Source organism: Diplotaxodon limnothrissa, linkage group LG17 (assembly GCF_057381915.1).
Source record: "Diplotaxodon limnothrissa isolate DT_005_m linkage group LG17, D_limnothrissa_male_GT1.1, whole genome shotgun sequence".
Classification (NCBI taxonomy): Eukaryota; Metazoa; Chordata; class Actinopteri; order Cichliformes; family Cichlidae; genus Diplotaxodon; species Diplotaxodon limnothrissa.
The window spans coordinates 34303627-34322369 of record NC_140612.1 but is presented as its reverse complement, the minus strand read 5'-3'; the positions used below and the strand labels follow the sequence as shown (position 1 = coordinate 34322369).

Genomic DNA, 18743 nt, shown 5'->3' with positions numbered 1-18743 from the left:
CCTGAGCCTGATTCTGTCAGGAAGACGTCTCTTCTTGTTAAAATGGAGTTCTTCCCTCCACATTCGCAAAGTGCTTGATTATTGGATTTTTTTCTCTAATACTGCAGGGCCTTTACCTTACAATATAAAGAGATGACTCTTGTTGTGTTTTGCCACCATAGCACAGTAAAGAGGGTTTTGTTGAAAAGGAACTTCCCCCTTACTCTTTGTTGTCATTTTAGAAATGAAAACCTGTGGCTCTCAAAGGATTTCAAGATTTTAACTGATGTTGTAACGCTCCTCTTATCTCCTTATTCCTAATGTGTTTTTACTGACCTCTAGTGGCACACCTAAACCACTGCAGGGGAAACGGTCCGCTGAACTATGCCCACATGCGTAACTTCCTCTCCTCTTCCTGTTTATTTTTTTCTAAGGTACCATCCTCATACTAATGAAACACTCCAGGAGCTCTGGGTTCCAGAAGGTGAGGAGACGATCTGCTCATGTTGCTATCACCAATAGTGTTAGAAAGGTAGGTGTTTTATGTTCACTAGTATTGCTGTCAGGTACCAGCGAGGTCACATGTTTACGTTTAGACGTCTGTTTAGTAAGCTAGCTTTCAGAAATCATGGGTCAGGTGCTTATTCCTTCACATAAGCGTGTTATATAAAATAAGAAGCTTTCTAGTCACTAATACGTTTGAATTGGTTCTGCTAACGCCTAGCGCCAAAACAAACTGTACAAAGCGGACCCAGAGAACAGATAATGGTCGTTATTTAGCCTTTTTTGTGTTTCGAAGTATGTGTGGTGGGGTGCTAATGAAGTTTAAAAGCACCCTCACAGTGCAGAGCTAACACCCAGGAACTTAAGGAGCGATATTTTTATCTGCTGGGTTTAAAGGTCTACCATTCGTTGGAGCAAAGTCTTGTTCTCTATAACGTCCACCAGCCACTTCTCTCTAAACCTGGTCCTCCCCGGTGTGTGCACCAGTTTGTTTGACTCCACTATGAAGCTGACTTCCACTGGTAGAGTTTGAGGTTTAACCTTCGATACATCCACGACGAAGTAGACGCTAGCTGTCCCCCGAATTGGCTTCCTCGGTGTTGGGGTGCTGAATCGGGCCCGGTAGTGGTGGAAGGTCCGGTGCTCCTCCTCGGTTGAGCAGACAAAGTCCACACTGTACAGCCAGCAAGAGGGGAGCTCCCACGTTTTAATGTAAGCCCCAATCTGCTTTTCCCCGACATTCACTGTGAAGTCCTTGCAGGCAGCCCATGGGATATCATCCATCTCAGCCTTCTCAGTGCGGTGGTGTCGGTCCAGCAGGGTTTTTACAAGCTGAGCTGACTCTGTTGTTAGGTTCATTGTTGTCCCCCTTTTTAACAGTATCTTGATGAAAGTTGCGGTCATTTGTATTGTTTGTTGGACTGTTTCTATAGTTACCGGTCAGACGGCGGCCTCTGTTGGCCAAATTTACAATGGCAAGCAAGTTAACCAATATCGCCCTGAGCTTCTGTTTGGGATGTTTTTGTTTGTTTTCTGATTTCACCTAGCTGTTCGGAATTAGTTTGAACTGATAAATAAAAGAAAAGCACTATATCTGAACTGAGAACATTTTTTTAAAGTATTTCCTCATATCCATCCTATAAGGTATATTTTAGCATAAAACAAAGTCACTGATTTACAGTGTTTAAAACACTTTATTAAGTGCAAAAAAGCCCAAATTTAAGGTTTCCATATGAGGACACTGGGTTTCCGGCTGATATACAAGTGTTCCTCTTTATATAATTTCCTTTTTATCTCTGTTTTTATCTTTACAGGTAGTGTGTTGCAAGCAGCGAACAATAAACTCATGGCAGAAAGCCTCCCAGAATGCTGCTGAATTTGCCAGAAGTTATCGCCTCATCTGTTTGCTTGAGGAAAGTATTTCTCTCCTGCCATCCCCAGTGAAACAGGAGACGTATGTCACGGATTAGGATCACACTTGACAGTGTTACCAAGGCAGTAGGTGGCACAGACTTCATCTCCAAGTTCTCCCGGCTCAAGGCGGGGGGCGGCGGTGGCACAGCTGAGAGCACCCACGCAGAAAAGTCTCGGGTAAAAGCCGAGACAGTAGCCTCAAAGGCTTCACTACCTGAAACTACAATGAAAGTAGAAGATGAAGGTGAGGAGACAGATAAGGAGCAGCAGCAGATTACAGAGAAGCCCTTTGTTTCCACAAAGAAGTCCATGTCCACTTTGGATTCAGCAGCAAGTGTTTCTGCCCCATCCTCTAATGTGGCAAAACAAACTATGCAGCTGCTCCAGCCAGCAGCTCTGTCTACCAACATGGATGAGACCTACAAAACGCTGGCCAACCACATTGACGCTTATTTCGGACCCAGCACAGAAGGAGAGAGCAGGCAGCAGCAGCACATAGAAGGGGGCGATCATGTTGCTGGACCAGTTCCTCAGTTTTCCTCTCAGAAGAAGGGGGACCACATTCCTGTTTTGTCCCCAGTAGGAAAAAGTGTTGAGGCGCCAGCTAAAATTCCTGCCTCTTCCTCTTCGCCTAGTCCTCCAGTAGAGGCTCCTTCTGCCGAAAGCAAAGCTGTGGCGACGGCCTCCCCTAGAAAAGGCTTCACTCATTATCTGTCCTACCCTCGGCCCAGTGTTCAGGCTTTTGTCGGCAGCTACATCGCACCACTGGTCCCCAAATTTAGAAGCGATTCCAAAAAAATGGCAGACACGTCTTCAGATGTTGCCGTGGATGATGCCACTCCAGAGAAGGAAGAAGTAAAGACGGAGAGTGAGGAAGAGAAAGCCGACAAAGCAAAGCAAGAGCTGCTAACTCAAAGGGAAAAGGTGAGGTGTTAAATGTGATGCTAATGACCGATCCATGCTTCAGAGCTTTGATTCGCATTCACAAGCAAAACAGAACAGGAGAGGAGAAGCAGTACAATGAAAAATTTAAATAAAAGCTAATGCCAAAAACATAGATGAAATGTATTTACACTTTCTTCAGTAAATTAAAATAAGATGGAATTATTCTGGAGAGACGAGATCCTGTCAGAACTAAATAAGTCACGTAGAAAAATTAAGTTTGGAAGTGATCCAATCAGAAGGAATCTTCTTACTTTCCTTTGTGCACATTTGATTTGTCCATCGTAATTTTTTTTTGAGAACAGGACAAAACATCAACACTTGTGAGGAAGAGAAGAGCAGGTATATGGTCACATTTCTAATTTTATGTCAAGGGAAATTAAAATGCTTTATGAACTGTGTATGAACTAAAATTAGACTAAATCTAAAAGAATCCCAATGACTAAGCTATGACCTTTTAGACTATGACTAAAAGATTATGACTAAAACTAAATCTATATTAACACTAGTTCTAAGAAATGAAGATTACACCATGTGGGAAATATGCATCGGTGTGTACTGCTCCCTTTACTGTCTAATGAAGCTGGCAGTTAAGGACACGTGAGGCAACTGTTTCTCAAACTAGAGATCTCTCATAGTCACGTGACTGGATCTTCCTCTTCTCCTCCTCCTGTTCTCCTTTCATACCGGTTACAATTAGATCACCTCGTTGTGTGAAGGGAGTAGAATGAACTCATCCTTTCCTGCATGTAACAACCTTTTATTTCAAACCCACAAAGGCTGCCCCTCCACATGTCGAACTACCCATAATTATTGCTTCAGCTCCCAGATATATAAAAATGTATGACGTAGCGCAGCGTGTCTTTGGGCATGGAAGGGATGGTTGATAATCCCCCAAAAATGTTATAAATGATGAGCTCTACTATTTGTCATTGTCATTTAACACATATCCAAACAGTTTCCACATTATTTTTGACCTTTGCTTTATTTTGTCTGCGTTTGTCACCTAGATAATAGCCAGGGTGAGCGTAGACAACAGGACCAGAGCTCTGGTGAAAGGGCTGCAGGCCGTCACCGACGTCAAACTCCTCACTGCTCGAGTGGAGGAGCTTAGCAGCCATCTCCTGGAATTCCCAGAGACTCGAGTTGTGGCCATCAAGGTTAGTGCTGTTTGTAATTTCAACTTGTTCTTGTAACATGTGGGTTACATGGTCATTAAAGTCATTCATTTTCTGTGTTTACTATTGTGACTGATAGGAGAAAGTGCTGCCCTGCCTTCTACGACTGCGCCAGGCCAGAGATCTTCCTCTTCAGGCTGCTGTGAGAGAAGCGTTGGCCCTGACTGGCTACACTGAACCAGTCAAAGGCAGAGGAATTAGAGTCCTGTCCATAGATGGAGGGGGAACAAGGTGCGGCTTTTGGAAAAAAAGACAGACACCCAGATTATATTAAACTAGTACAGAGTACAAATCTACTGCACATGAATGTAAATGAAACAAACTTTTTAAACACGGTGATCAGCAGACATCAGTCTGTCTAAAGTAAAAGTGTTGCGGACACAGACTGAAATATATTGTTAAACTGTTCCAGGGGATTGCTGGCCCTGCAGACTCTCCATAAGTTGCAGGACCTCACAGGGAAACCAGTCCACCAGCTCTTTGATTACATCTGCGGGGTCAGCACAGGTATGGTGTTGCCACCTCTCTCTTGTCGGTCTGTTATAAGCTTAATCCATCATTTATCTAATCGATTAAAGGATTTTAGGTGTCAGCTGTCCTCACTTGTTCCTTTCCATTAGGTGCCATTCTGGCTTTCATGCTGGGGATTTTCCAGGTCCCCCTGGAAGAGTGCGAGAAGATGTACCGGGAGCTGGGCTCGGATGTGTTCAAACAGAATGTGATCGTTGGAACAATGAAGATGGGCTGGAGTCATGCTTTCTATGACAGTGAAATGTGGGAGAACATCCTCAAGTTAGTCTGCAACACTCTTTCATTGCTTATTTTTAAAAAAAAAAAAAGGTCTGTTTTTTCTTTCTTTTTCTTCTTTCTTTGTACACTTTTTGCATTCTTTCTTTCCTCTCTTCAGTCCTCAGCTTCAAAGACACCAGGATAGTCTAGAGTATTTGTATGTAATTTTGTGTTTTCTTTAGAGAACGGATGGGTGATGGACGTATGATCGAGAGTGCCAGGGATCCCCACTGCCCAAAAGTAAGTGTTTGAGTGCACACCCATGGGATTTTGTTTAACATCTTAATATTTCTAATGTGCCTGTTTAGTTTCATTTTCTTTTCTCATTGTTTATACCGCAGAGGACTTAGGACTTGAAGGGTTTCATGAAACTGATTTCAAAATTAAAAAGTTCTTTTCATGCCCACTAGGTGTCAGCAGTGAGCACTATTGTGAATAGAGGTCTTCCTCTGAAGGCATATGTGTTCAGGAACTATCGACTCATGCCAGGAGTGAGATCTCACTACCTTGGAGACTGCAAACACAAGATGTGGCAGGCTATCAGGGCCTCGTCTGCCGCTCCGGGCTACTTTCAGGAATTTGTTCTGGGAAAAGACCTTCATCAGGTACAACATGAATGTGAGACAACTGGGAGATGTTTGACTGTTCAGTTTATTCAGTTTATTTATTTTTAACTTAAATTTAAGTCTGAACTGAACTCATCTGTCCATCCACTCATGCTGCTAACTGCTTATCCACTTCACTAACTAAATCGCAATATATTAATTTAGTTATTGTGTCTTGGTTTCAGTTGACCTTCACATTTTCAAAACCATAAAAATAATTATCTGTCACAAATTAAGCCTAGAATTAAGCCAGTGTTATGGAAGTAACAGGGATTGAGATCGGCATGTGAAAGTGCACGTCTCTAAGAGGTTTGCTTTCCAGGAAATCTACCAATGCGCTTCTGCCACGATGCTGCTTTTTTAAGGGACCAGTGCCAAGGACACAGGCACTGCGTGCAACAGCAGTGGCAGTTTTATTTATATAGAGCATTTTATTACACATAAACTAAGCTGCAGTGCATCGTGTGTGTTTGTGCATCAAGGATATATGTGCAGATTTGTTCCACTATTTCAAACTCACAACCTTGGAACAGCCCCATAATTGGCTCTTCCTCTTTTCTGGCTGTCAAGAGCCTGAAGGACAGAGGGGAAAGTCAACAGAATGGGGTGGCGGTACAGAGAGAGAGAGAGTCCTCAGACCTGGTCTGTGACCTTAAACATCAATGGTATCCTCCTTTTTACACCCCGAGAGGCCTTCCTCGAGGGAAATTGCAAAAGTTTCTGATTCCCTATGAAAGAGAATATTTTAAAGGAACCGTGTCTGTGTGGAGCCTATTCCAGTTGTCACAGAGCGAAAGGAAGGGTAACACCCGGGACAACCCGACAAGCATGTGGGAGGCGAACCCATACGAGCAAAGTGAGAACATGCAGACTCTACAGAGATCATCAGTCAGCCCGTAATATTGCCCAATATGTCATTTAGGTTCTAGTTTGGATTCTTGTCAGATGTATTGTTTTTTTTTCTCATTTTAAAAACTGATTGCTTTTAATGTATTAGGTGGGGCTTAGACGGTGGCCCTGAGAGTTCAAATGTGCTGCAATTTAAGAAAACACACTGGTATTTTGCTGTACTCTAATAAATCTGGAAGTTGCCCAGAAAGACTAATATTAAAGTGTTATTTTGAAGTGGTATTATTAGGGCAGGATATCTTTAGATGATCTTACAGGCAGCAATTCTCCTCAAGGCTTAGCTTCATTTTGATAACCTACTTAAGCAAAATTAGCCTTGTCCCTTCTTCTCTCCCCTGCCATTTTCTAATACAGTAGTCCTTGTAGACCCCCCCTTTTGTGTTTCCTTTTTTTTTTTTTGCCAATAACAGGTCATAATCTACACCTCTGGTCTACATAAGCCTTGATACTTGTAGACGTTATTGGTTTAGAACCAAAGGCCTGCTCATTCTTTGCCCGGAGAGCTTCTTTTGTGGCACTATCCCAGGAAAAGTGCTCTAATCTTTAGTTAACAAAAGCTAAGCTGTCTGCTGCTTTCTCTCCATTTATTAACAAGGCAAATATGACATGGCTGTAATCTCCCTTTCTATCCAACACAATTACAGTTACATTTCTGTTTGCATGTATAACGTGTGTGTGTGTGTGTGTGTGTGTGTGTGTGTGTGTGTGTGTGTGTGTGTGTGTGTGTGTGTGTGTGTGTGTGTGTGTGTTTGCACATTTCTCTCCTCACTTACACCTCTGCAAAAAGTATCTGTTTCCCATGCACTGGGCTGACAGCAGGGATGGAAAGACAGAGACTGAGAGAGTTATGTGCGTTGTTCTCCAAATTCCTCTTGGAGCCAAATAGTGTTTCATCAACATTTTGAGCTACCCTCGCCACCCACTGATCTCACTCCTACTCTAGTTTTCAGCACTTGCAGCGGTATTTCTCAGGAGAGTTCTGCCACTGCAAGGGATTAAAAAAAACACACGAACACATTCAAGTCCATTGTTTTCATCATACAGCATTACTAAGGAGTTTCTTGCAGTCACTGAGATCAGAGGGGTTCTGAATGTCATTTAGTGTCAGAGTCAAGAGGAATCTGTGTGGTTTGTCTCAGCAGTGCAGCTTATAGTATACGAATATATATGAATTGCTTACACCTTTGTCTTAACAGTCACACAATCAGGCTTAAAATGACACTTTTAATGTTTTATTGTACCATAAGAACGCCTTGAGAGCAGAGCAGACCCATTAAGATCAACATTTACTGTGGTCTAATGTAATGTGGGATAAGTGAAGAGCAGAAGAAAAGATTTTTGTTACCAGGAGCTTTCTGCTTTTGTTTGTTGTCCTGGTGCTACTGACCCGTTACAGCCTACGGTCACTGAAGAGTGAAACAGGGAACTCTCATCAGATGACACTTTGAGTCTGATATAAATGTGCATCCTAAAATGATTTCTAAGTCTTTTATGCTGGTTCTGTATCCTTACAAACTAAACTACTGCATTAGTTTCATTGCTTTTCTGTTGCCCCACCACCTGTAGAAGAGTGGAAATAACCTTTTCCCACTTCTCTGTGGGGCAAGATGGAGTGCCACACTCTCACACTATTTAATCTCAGCCAAAAGAACTTCAGTGCTTGGATTAAATTCAGAACTGAACTTGGTGAAAGGCTGACAAAGAGCAGAAGCAGCAAAACGGTTCAGACAGCCATTGAGCTGGATTATTCTTTTTTCTTTTCTTTTTTTTTTCTCTGTTCATGATTCTGTCAAGAATCTGTTAACACTATTTAGTAAAAATGCACACCAAATGGGTAGTGCAAAAGCAATGGGATAATACAAGAAAGTTGTAAGATTAAAATCCTGAAACGCACTGTGATTTACCAGTGAAGCTACATTTGTACTGTAGGTAGTTTCTGTCCAAATGATCCAAATGCAACTTATTTTTGAGGGCAGATAAAACCACTGTTTTCCGGGCTTGTTTACTTCGTTTTCCAGCACAGCACATCTCTCGCCCAAAGCTGTGTAGCTCCAGGACAGCCTGTCCACTTCACCTCATTTGTCCTCAACATGCTGTCACAACAGATATATTTAAGCTAAAGGACACATACCAAAAAATCTTTCTCTGCACAATAAAAACATGGCAGCCTTTCTTCCTCTCTAGGATGGAGGACTCCTAATCAACAACCCCACAGCTCTGGCCATTCATGAGTGTAAGTGTCTGTGGCCAAACACACCCCTGCAGTGCGTGCTGTCTCTGGGCACCGGGCGATACGAGACAGCGGGCAAGAATAGCACAACCTACACAAGCCTCAAGACCAAACTGGCTCACGTCATCAGCAGTGCCACAGATACAGAGGGTAGGACCACACAAAATGTTGTTTATCAGTGTTTGACATCCCACAAGCAGTTATTTCTAAACGAAAGGTTAGAGGTGGTGTGATGAAAACCAGTATTGGACAAAACAAAAAACATGTCCCTCCATCCTTATTTCAGAAGTACACACCATGCTGGATGCTCTCCTGCCCCCGGACACCTACTTCCGTTTCAACGCCTACATGAGCGAGGACATCCAGTTGAATGAGAACCGTGTAGAGAAGCTGAACTTCCTCAAGAGCGAGGGCGAGCGCTACCTCGAGCGCAACGAGGCCAAGCTGAGGAAGGCGGCTAGCATCCTGGGCCAGGAGAAGAGCGCCATGCAGCGACTGGCCGAGTGGGCCAAGCTCAAGGCCGACATGTACGAAGGTTTCCCCTTCGTCTCCAAGCTCTAGCCTGGTAGCAGTGTGACCCTAGGGGTTTGTTTTTTAAGGTACAAAGACACAGAGAGGGAGGCAAATAGACCCCCAATGGAATCAATGTTGTGGAAAAGATGCATACTAGGAGACAGTTTGAAGTTAAATTACAAATGTTTACACTGTTTTACCGCAGCTACCTAACACTAAAAGAAAAGATCCTTTGGTCATATTGATGTTTAATAATTAACAAGTGTAATACAATTTGCTGTTGGTGGGGAAGGATGTGTCTATAGTGGAGACGGAATGTTCTATTAGAACTGAGCAGGTTTTGACATTACAGCGGAAACCTTTACATGACTGAGGGAGGAGGAAAATGTAAGAAAATGCTGGTTTACTGGTTTTTGGGACGCACAAAGATGGGCATGTGATACCTGTTATACACAACAGTTTACCTATGGTTATTGGGTAAAGGAAGTGAGCTTTGTTTTCTTTTTCAGTAACTTGAATACATAAAGATGTAATTAATACATGATTGCACCGTGAGAACATGAGCGTGACTACCTATCTGTAACACTGTACACAAGTTAACACCTCACGCACTTTTTAAAGGGTAATTCTTAGCCTCTCTGTTGAGAATGATGTAAATACATTTTGTGGTAATTATGACATAAGTAATTATGAAGTGTTAGAATTTAACAATTTAAAAAAGTGTGCACATACCGCTACTTTGAAGACTGATACTAAAGTAAAAGAAAATGTTGTAATCTGGTAAAAAGCATGTCTATCCCGCTTTAAGCAGCTAGTTGTGGCCCCATGGTTAATATAAAGCTTTTACCTTGAACCTCAATCAAGCCTGATTTCTGTTTCTGCACAATTTATAAACTAAATAGACTTGACATTGTGAGAATCCTTCCTGCCCCGACCCCTTCCTTCATTACTTAGTGGAATGCCAAAAATGAACAAAATGTAATGATATAATAAAATTATACTGTCAAACCACTCTTCCTTCTTCCTTCTTGCACAAAGTGTTCTTCACTCACTCAGTCTTTGTGTGTTTACACACTACTTTGAATTTAATCCTTAGTTATTATTAAACCTGACCCTGGTTCTGCCAGAAGTTTCTTGTTGTTTAGAGGGGAGTTTTTCCTTCCCACTGTTGCCACTGTGGGCTCATCTGATAGTTTTGATTTTCTGTATTATTTTAGCATCTTTACCTGTCACTCATTTATAACATTTGGGGTGTTAGGAAACAAACCAACAGACAAAGGAACACCCAGTGTATTGAGGATTGCGTTGAAATCCTATACCATCCAAGAATGGAAAATCATTTTGTTTTCAAAACTGCAGAAATGTCTCTCCTTAGTTCCTAAACACCTAAAGAGCAAATAGAAGTGATTTTGTTTCTCTTTGTGTTTGTGTGTGCGTGTGTGATGTATATCTGCTTTCAGTTTCTGCTGCCTCAGTGTCATTTAAAATAAGGACACACACAAATCACAACGCGCCACACAAAAGACATGTCAATGAAGAATGCCAAGTGTCGTCTTATGATGAATTGCTTTTCTTTTTCCAGTTGCGCGCATTAGGTTTTTGCTTTGTTGTTTTGATCTCATTGATTGTCACTTGAAATTCCACGGGATCATTCCTCCCAGTCATGCTGCCGTTACCCCATCAACATAAACGGCATGCCACTAAAAGCTGCACCTGCAAACACTCAAAAGCTACAGATATCAGAGTAGTGCAAGTATTTCCCTGCATTGATGTCTCACTCCTGCATTCAGTGTGTGTCAACATCACAGTTTGACATGCGGATTGATGGACCTTTTATTTTTTTTCTCTCTTCAGTACCAGCTTGAGATTGACCGTGGCCTCAGCCAAACGTCAGATCCTGATTTACGATCGTGCTGCCTACTCTCGTCCTTGCTCTAGAGTGATTTTTTTCATTAAGTGAACACTGATAACGGGGTGAGAGATCCTGCAGGGGTGTGTACAGCTACCAGTGTGGCTGAAAGTGTCTGTGATAAACATGGCTCAAAATACTCTTCGAGTCAGGAATTCCCTGACTGTTTCAAAGTAAAAGTTCCACCCTTTTCGATATATTAACATGATTGATAGAGCGCTGACTTTTTGTTTTTATGTTATTTGTCCAAAATTTGATAGATGGCAGAGAATTCACTCTTCACTACTGTGGAATACACTCACAGCCCACTTTGTTTGGCATACCGGTTCAACAGCTTGCTAACACAAATAACTAACAGCCAATCACATGGCAGGATCTCAGTACAGTTAGGTTGCATGCTAAAATGTTTGAACTGAGCATTTACCCCTTAGTACCAACTGGCATTATTTAAACACCACAGCCTACCTGTGTATTTTCTAACCGTGTCCACCCCTTAATGACTACAGTGTAATCAATCTTCTGATGGCTGCTTCCAGGAGGATAACACACCTTGTGACAAATCTCAAATCATCTCAAACCGGTTTCTTCAACAGGAAAATGAGTTTACTGTACTCAAATGAACTCCACAGTCACCTGGTCTGAATCCAGTAGAGCACCTTTGTACAGCAGCACTGTGTGCAGGAAATCTGCAGCAACTGTGTGATGCTGTCATGTCAATATGCACCACAATCTCAGAGGAATATTTCCAGCCCCAGTTTGTATAATTAAGGCGCTTTTGAAGGCAAATAAGGGTCCAATGAGTTCCTGGTAAACTGGCCAGTGAGTTTGTATAAGAAGTAAAACTTTCATGCTGAAGGTGCTGCAATTTATATCTCAAGGTTTAAGACAGAGAGTGGGTCAGGGTTGGCTGCATTTCTACGTTTTCTGTTTATGTAGCAAATTAAAAATGTTGAAATAATTGCTGTTGCTCTTTGCTGTTCTTACATATGTTTATTTACAGATAGATAGATGGGGAGATAGAGATGGAGATATAGAGACTTGGGTGTCTTTGACAAGGGTGGTCAAGAGAGACAAATGAGGTGAATGTGACATTAACACTCACACGCAATTTTCATTCTGTTCTCTTCGGTGTTAAAGGCCAAAATGCCAGGGTAGAGTGAAGTCCGCCAAGCACTGTTTACATGAAGCGTCTATATAAATAGTTCATACCACCGCACTATAGCAAGAGCTGTCTGTCTCTACGCCTCCTGTTCCTGGTGTTCCCTAGCAACTGCTTTGGTTCCCATTGACAATCTTCTCAACGTATGTGTGCCCACGTTTGCTTAAAATTGCCTCAGATTTTGGCAAAAATGTGTTAGTTCAAGTTCAAGTTCAAGTTCAACTTTATTGTCACTTCAACCATATACAGTTTAAAAATACACAGTGAGGCGAAACAACATTCCTCCAGGAACCAAGGTGCTACAAGACAAGTTAGTGCAAAAAAAATAATAATATATAATATATCTAGTAATAATATTGTGCAAAAGAGCATTTACAGGTTGGTGTGTGCGATGGTTTGGTGGTGTAGGTCAGTGTGTTTGCGCTTGTGTTGGTTAGTCAGTCCAGTCTCAATGTTTTGAGGTATTTGAGTTAAGCTGAGTGATAATGTTAGTGTATGTGTGTGTGTGCGTGTTTATCAGTCAGTCCCTTTTTGCTGAGGAGACGGATGGCTTGTGGAAAAAAGCTGTTGCACAGTCTGGATGTGCGTGCCCGAATGCTTCGGTACCTTTTTCCAGATGGCAGGAGTGTAAAGAGTGTGTGAGAGGGGTGTGTCCGATCAGCCACAATGCTGGTGGCTTTGCGAATGCAGCGTGTGGTGTAGATGTCCTCAATAGAGGGTAGAGAGACCCCGATGATCTTCTCTGCTGTTCCCACTATCCGCTGTAGGGTCTTGCGGTCTGATATGGCACAGCTCCCAAACCAGACAGTGATGCAGCCGCTCAGGATGCTCTCAATAGTTCCTCTATAGAAGGTGGTCAGGATCGGTGGTGGAAGCCGGGCCTTTCTCAGTCTTCTCAGAAAGAAGAGACGCTGTTGGGCTTTCTTGTGCAGGGAGTTGGTGTTGAGGGACCAGCCGAGGTCCTTCTCCAGGTGTACGCCCAGGAATTTGGTGCTGTCAACGATCTCCACAGAGGAGCCGTTGATGCTCAGCGGTGAGTGGTCGCCTCGTGTCCTCCTAAAGTCAACAACCATCTCTTTTGTCTTGTCAACATTCAGAGACAGGTTGTTGTCCTTACACCAGTCCGTTAGTCTCTGCACTTCCTCTCTGTACGCTGACTCGTCGTTCTTGCTAATGAGACCCACCACGGTCGTGTCATCAGCGAATTTAATGATGTGATTTGAACTGTGTGTTGCTACACAGTTACACAGCAGACCTGCTTTATTTCACTGCTATAGAAAGTCATTTGGAACTTAATAAATGTGTCTCTTTGTTTTTTGCTCAGTGTTTGAAGCATGTGCCAAGTTTCTCCTCTTGTTTTCAAGTTCACGCTCTTGGCTTATGTGATTATCAGATCAACGTCTGCCAGGATCTGCCATCTTCTTATACAAACAAAAGTGTAGCATGTGACCAGATGTTGTTACAAGGTGACTGACTTCTCTTTTATCGTGGCTCTACTCTGTATTGAGATTCACAGCCGCCACCCCCTAAATGCGAGATTGCAATCTCTCAGTCTAAAGTAGTTCCAATTGTGTGAGTGCACCCACGGGAAAAGGGGTTACAGGTTTCGAATTCCCTCATATGAATATGAATAAGGAAGAAAGGAGAAAAAAAATGGCCCAGCACTCACTCAGTTTTTTTAAGTGTATTTCCTTCTCACGATTCCCTGGGTTGACGCAGTCCGAGTACTCTGAACAAGTTCATATTCATGCTATCCCAAATTACATATGAACTGAACTGAAAAATCCAATATGAAATATTATTTAAATCTTTGTCAGTATATATGGGAGAGGTAAGGAAAGAAGTACAATAGTGAGTATATGCAGCTATTTGTAAAGCACTGTGGAGGCTCTATCATGGTTTGGGGCTGCATTTCAGCCAGTAGTGCTTGGGATCTTGCTAATACAGGCCCAGTATTGCAGATACCAATACCAGCACTGATATGTTTAACTTATGCAGGGCTGAGCAGTCTGAAAAATACTTATGAGATGAATAATCACCAATTTTCACATTCTGAACACATTTTAATGGCCACTATATCACTGTGATATTTTTTTTACTTTCCACTATAATGAGTTAACACAACAAAACAAACAAACATGTATTTCAAAACTGGGTTTTTCAGAGTATCATATAAATGTGCCTGGAATGTAAAGAAGCCTGTCTCCAAACCACTTTAGATCAATTTCTGTTATTAAAGGTATATTTTTTCATTTCCAAAGAAATAATTTATGCAACACAATTCAGTGGGCTACATACTGAACCTAAAGGAAAGAAACAAAGTATCGATCCAATACCAATACCAGCATTAGTATCGATACTATCAATATTTGCCCACCTCTAGCTCATACTGATGAGTGAGAAGAAGACTCTAGCTGCTTCTCTTCAGTGTAAACATTAACAGTGTGGAAATATATATCTGGTGAATGTTAAACATACACTGTCTTGCCATAATATATCCTGTCCTGTATAAACTGTTTTTAAATCATACAGTGGCACAGAGAAGCTCTGGTGTAGACCCCACTCCAAGTCCGACATATTTTGGCCTTAAAAGATGCTTGGTGATAGGAATACGATGGCTTTCCAGGACACAGAGAAAGCCTCTGATGCATGAAAATATGTTAAAGTACTGCTGCAGGAGTGTTTTTCCACTTAGTGGTGTGTCTGCCAGTAATGTCGCACTCTTAAAAAAATTAAATAAATAAATAATCTTGTCTCGCCATGTCTTTCACTGAGCGAAAACTGAGTTTGCACAGTGCCATTGCTCTCTGCAGGTCTCTGTCAGCCAGTTAATATGGAGACACACCTGCGCACACACACACACAAACATCCTACTTGCCCTGTGGAAATGTCAGACATCAGTGCCTGTGCCCACCGTTTCAACGTCTGCACGTCTTTAAAAGGATAATATCAGTCACACCCATGAGCTGGTGCACAACATTCTCTCTGAGGTTTGAACGTACATGTACAGACACAGCAGCATATTTTTCATCTCACATTAAGTTGTGTTTGATTTGGTGGTGGCCTTCCCTCAGGCCTTGTCACCATTACTGCACGTTACAGCACTCTGCACAGTGGTGAAGGCTAATGTCCCTCGGCCCAGATGAGTGTTACTTCATGCACATATCGTGGACAAACTGTACGTATATCCTTTTTCCCCCTAAACAGTGTTGATGATCTGAGCCTGCCCTGTGGGAAGCTACATATGATTAAGCCACAGCTGCAAACTCCAAGCTCACTGTTTTTCTTTTTGCTGACATATAATGGTGAAAATACACTTCTCAGAATAATTAAAGGAACACTCTAAAAACATCAGATCTTTATGGGAGAAAAACCTCATGCTGGATATTATACTGATATGGACTGGATAATGTGTTGGGAACAAAAAGGATGCTACAACATTTGATAGAAATTAAAATGATCAACGTATAGAGGGCTTAATTAAAAGAGACTCCAACCATCAAATTGCAAAGTTGCATTGCAGCAACTCAAAATGGTATTCAGTAGTTTGTTTGGCAATAGATGGTGTCCCAAGGAATCCCCGATCCCAGATATGAACCAGGGCATCACTGAGTTTCTGGTCAGATTGAGGTGCATACTATTGCCACGGCTTCTCCAGACTCTTTCATGTCTGGACATGCTAATTCTGGTATTCTATGGCAAAACACACGGTGCTGGGTAGTGAGCACAGCGTCCTAGAGTAGCGGTCCCCGAGTTGAGGCTCAGGTGTGAAATGTATAGTTTTCAGGGTTTTTATCTTTTTTAAAAAAAAATAGTTTTTATTGTTAAATGGGTTTCCCTGGGTCTTTTCCCATTTGTTATGAATAAATCTTCTTTTTTGGTACTGGTACAGCTTTTATTTTGTTGTATTTATCCGCGACACCTTAAAGGCCTTGAAAATATCGTTGGACATAAACCGGTCTGTGGCGCAAAAAGGTTGGGGGCTGCTGTCCTAGAGGACGTCGGGCCCCCAAGCCACCCTCAGGAAGTCTGTTTTTGATTCTGACACTGACTCTAGACCAGGGGTGGACAACTCCAGGCCTCAAGGGCCGGTGTCCTGCAGGTTTTAGATCTCACCCTGGGTCAACCCACCTGAATCAAATGATTAGTTCATTACCAGGCCTCTGGAGAACTTCAAGATATGCTGAGGAGGTAATTTAGCCATTTAAATCAGCTGTGTTTGATCAAGGATATATCTAAAACCTGCAGGACACCGGCCCTTGAGGCCTGGAGTTGCCCACCCCTACTCTAGACAAATGCAAAGCTGGTGAAAAAAATAAAAGTGGCATCCACCTGTAGCCTAAAGCTATTTCTGTTATAGGAGTTGTGTCATTGTTGCTCCTTTTTCAGTAACAGCAAAGCAACTGAAACTGATTAGCACCCCCCTGCTACTTAACTGTTCACTTCATTATACCATAAGTTTAACTGCTTACTCTGATTGAAAAGTGTTCCTTTTTTTTAGTAGTGTATGTAGTGATGGTGAGTGAGAGAGAGATAGTGAGTCTGTAGATTACTGGTGTTGATGGCTGCAGTCTATAGAAGACATACTTCCTGTGTCCCTGACATGACACGACCTGAGTTATGTGGGATAGGTGAGGAGTGTTCACGCATACAGCTGTCATGTGAGAAGAAGGATCTGCAGTTTAAAATATGTAGTGGGATGGCGGGCCAGTAATGAAAATGTAATGTGCAGTGGAGTGTTTGACACCAGCAAGGCCTTGTTCATATCTGTATAGGCCATCTGTCCAGTCCAGGCACGTGACATTGGGAAACATCTATTAGCAGCACACTGTGTTAATTTTATACTGAATGGAGACTTTTGAAGGTGCCAGTGAAAAACACTGGCAGCAAAGCCAACGTAAGTGCCAATGACTAAACTGCTCAATGTCTCAACATCTAAATCTTGCAAATGTAAGGTCTTTAAAAACAAGAGCCAAAACTATAAAGCAAACAAAGCTTAATGATGATTTACTAAAGTAATGGTTTCAACGTTTTAGAAATAAAGCCTTTACATCCCGGCAGGACTGTTTGTTTCACGCACCTTCGCCCGCAGGCCCCTCTGCTGCGCTCATTAAAGAGGGGTCGCTGTAGTTGGGTGTTTTTTTGTTGTTGTTGTTTTTGTTGTTGTTTTTGTTTTTTTTAATCTGCGTCACATTGGTAACGACTGAAAACATTAAAGCAAAGGAGTCTCACTCTGGTTTAAAAGAAAATAGTCTTCTTTTTGTGAGGTTTTAGATTACTACTAGTTTATATTAGACTAAAATCAATAGATTAATAATATTAATTAAGTACCTGACAGAGTATTTACCTGCCTTAGAAATATAATCATATAGGGAGTCTGTGTTATCTTATTTGACAGAAATCTTAGCTTTTACTGTTGTTTCTCCATTACGATGAAAACATGCTGATGAGCTTCTTTTCCTGCTGGGGTAAATGGCATAAAAGTTTTCATGGCATGTAGGCCTTGTTTATACAATGTTTAAAGCACAAAGTCAAATGTTGGGCTAAAGCTTGGTCCCTTTTTTGTGAGAGGAGTGCGTCATCCTCTCTGAGCGTAGACGATCTCTGTCGCTGCTGGTTTTGACAGCGGTAGGGGAGCTGCTGGGGAGAGCGGAGGACCCGTGTGGACCACAGCTTGCTGTAGCAGCGGCTGAGAGGGGGGGGGGGCGGACACGCACCAGCCGGACACAGACTCTGAAACACACACACCTACCCACAGCACACACGCGCGCCTCTCTCAGCCTTTTCAGCAGCATCAACACACATTTCACTGACGGGGTGGAGGAAACAACAGTCGGGTTGTAGAAAACGGTGAGTGTTTCTCATCTCTTTTGGTTCTTTAAAGATGGAGTGGGGGTGTGTGAAGGAGGGGGGTGTCTTTATTCTTTCATCCCCCCCACGACATAAGGGTTAGGGTAATGGTGCAGCGAGTGTGTCAAGTCTTGTCATCTGCCGCGATGTCCCTGTGATGCTGGCTGGTCCAGGATGCCCAGGTTTGCGGTAACACAGCAATATGGACGCCCGGTATTATTTTGGATGCCGCCGAGTATGAGGCAGACGTTGCAGTGCGTGCACTAGCCGCACTGCATCTTGAGGAGCAGTAGCATCAAAGCCACAGGAGGGGAGGGAAAGCGGTTTGTCGGTGGGCCCTGGCGTTGAATGAAGCTGCTGGTGCAGCAGGGTCGGTGCTGCCGGCCGGTGCGGGCAGGCCCGTGAAAGCGCTGAGCGGATTACTTGATGTCTGCTGGTGATGCTGCCAGCTGTAGCTCAGCTCCCCCCTCCATCCTCCCGGTGTCATTTCAAGTGTTTTGACTTAAAGGGAAGCTTAAGCCGCCCTTGATTTCATATCAGAGATTTTGAGATGTAGGGTAAGAGCTCGACTGATTATAGTCGATAAAACGAAACCATTATACATGAGTTTGGAGGACAAAGGCACAGAGACGAGGACAGCCTTTAATATTTTTCAAGATTTGCTTGAAATATACATCAGCAGTCATATTAAACCCAATCTTATTATTATTACTACATCAGCTAAAAAAACGTTGTTCACCTTGCCATATAATTGTAATAGTAG

General features: G+C 42.5%; 2 protein-coding genes across 2 annotated transcripts; one reads left to right on the top strand and one right to left on the bottom strand.

Annotated features, from left to right (window-relative positions):
* The first annotated feature begins 425 nt into the window (after window positions 1-425).
* Window positions 426-9735, top strand: pnpla8 (patatin-like phospholipase domain containing 8). Its single transcript, XM_085375813.1, has 10 exons — window positions 426-515; window positions 1801-2820; window positions 3849-3998; window positions 4096-4247; window positions 4429-4523; window positions 4637-4808; window positions 4988-5045; window positions 5216-5410; window positions 8504-8699; window positions 8836-9735. Exons 2-10 carry the CDS (start codon window positions 1939-1941, stop codon window positions 9108-9110), a joined length of 2175 nt encoding a protein of 724 aa, XP_085231939.1. The 5' UTR covers window positions 426-515; window positions 1801-1938; the 3' UTR covers window positions 9111-9735.
* On the bottom strand, window positions 874-1341 carry akap14 (A-kinase anchoring protein 14). Its single transcript, XM_085375551.1, has one exon. The coding sequence runs from the start codon at window positions 1339-1341 to the stop codon at window positions 874-876; it is 468 nt and encodes a 155-aa protein (XP_085231677.1).
* Window positions 9736-18743: the final 9008 nt, after the last annotated feature.

Bases quoted from the DNA above. Each gene is read 5' to 3' on its own strand.
- pnpla8 (XM_085375813.1), top strand. From the start codon at position 1,939: ATGTCACGGATTAGGATCACACTTGACAGTGTTACCAAGGCAGTAGGT. The intron at 5,411-8,503 runs GTACAACATGAA...CTTCCTCTCTAG, and splicing joins TGGGAAAAGACCTTCATCAG to GATGGAGGACTCCTAATCAA. The intron at 8,700-8,835 runs GTAGGACCACAC...TCCTTATTTCAG, and splicing joins CAGTGCCACAGATACAGAGG to AAGTACACACCATGCTGGAT.
- akap14 (XM_085375551.1), bottom strand. From the start codon at position 1,341: ATGAACCTAACAACAGAGTCAGCTCAGCTTGTAAAAACCCTGCTGGAC.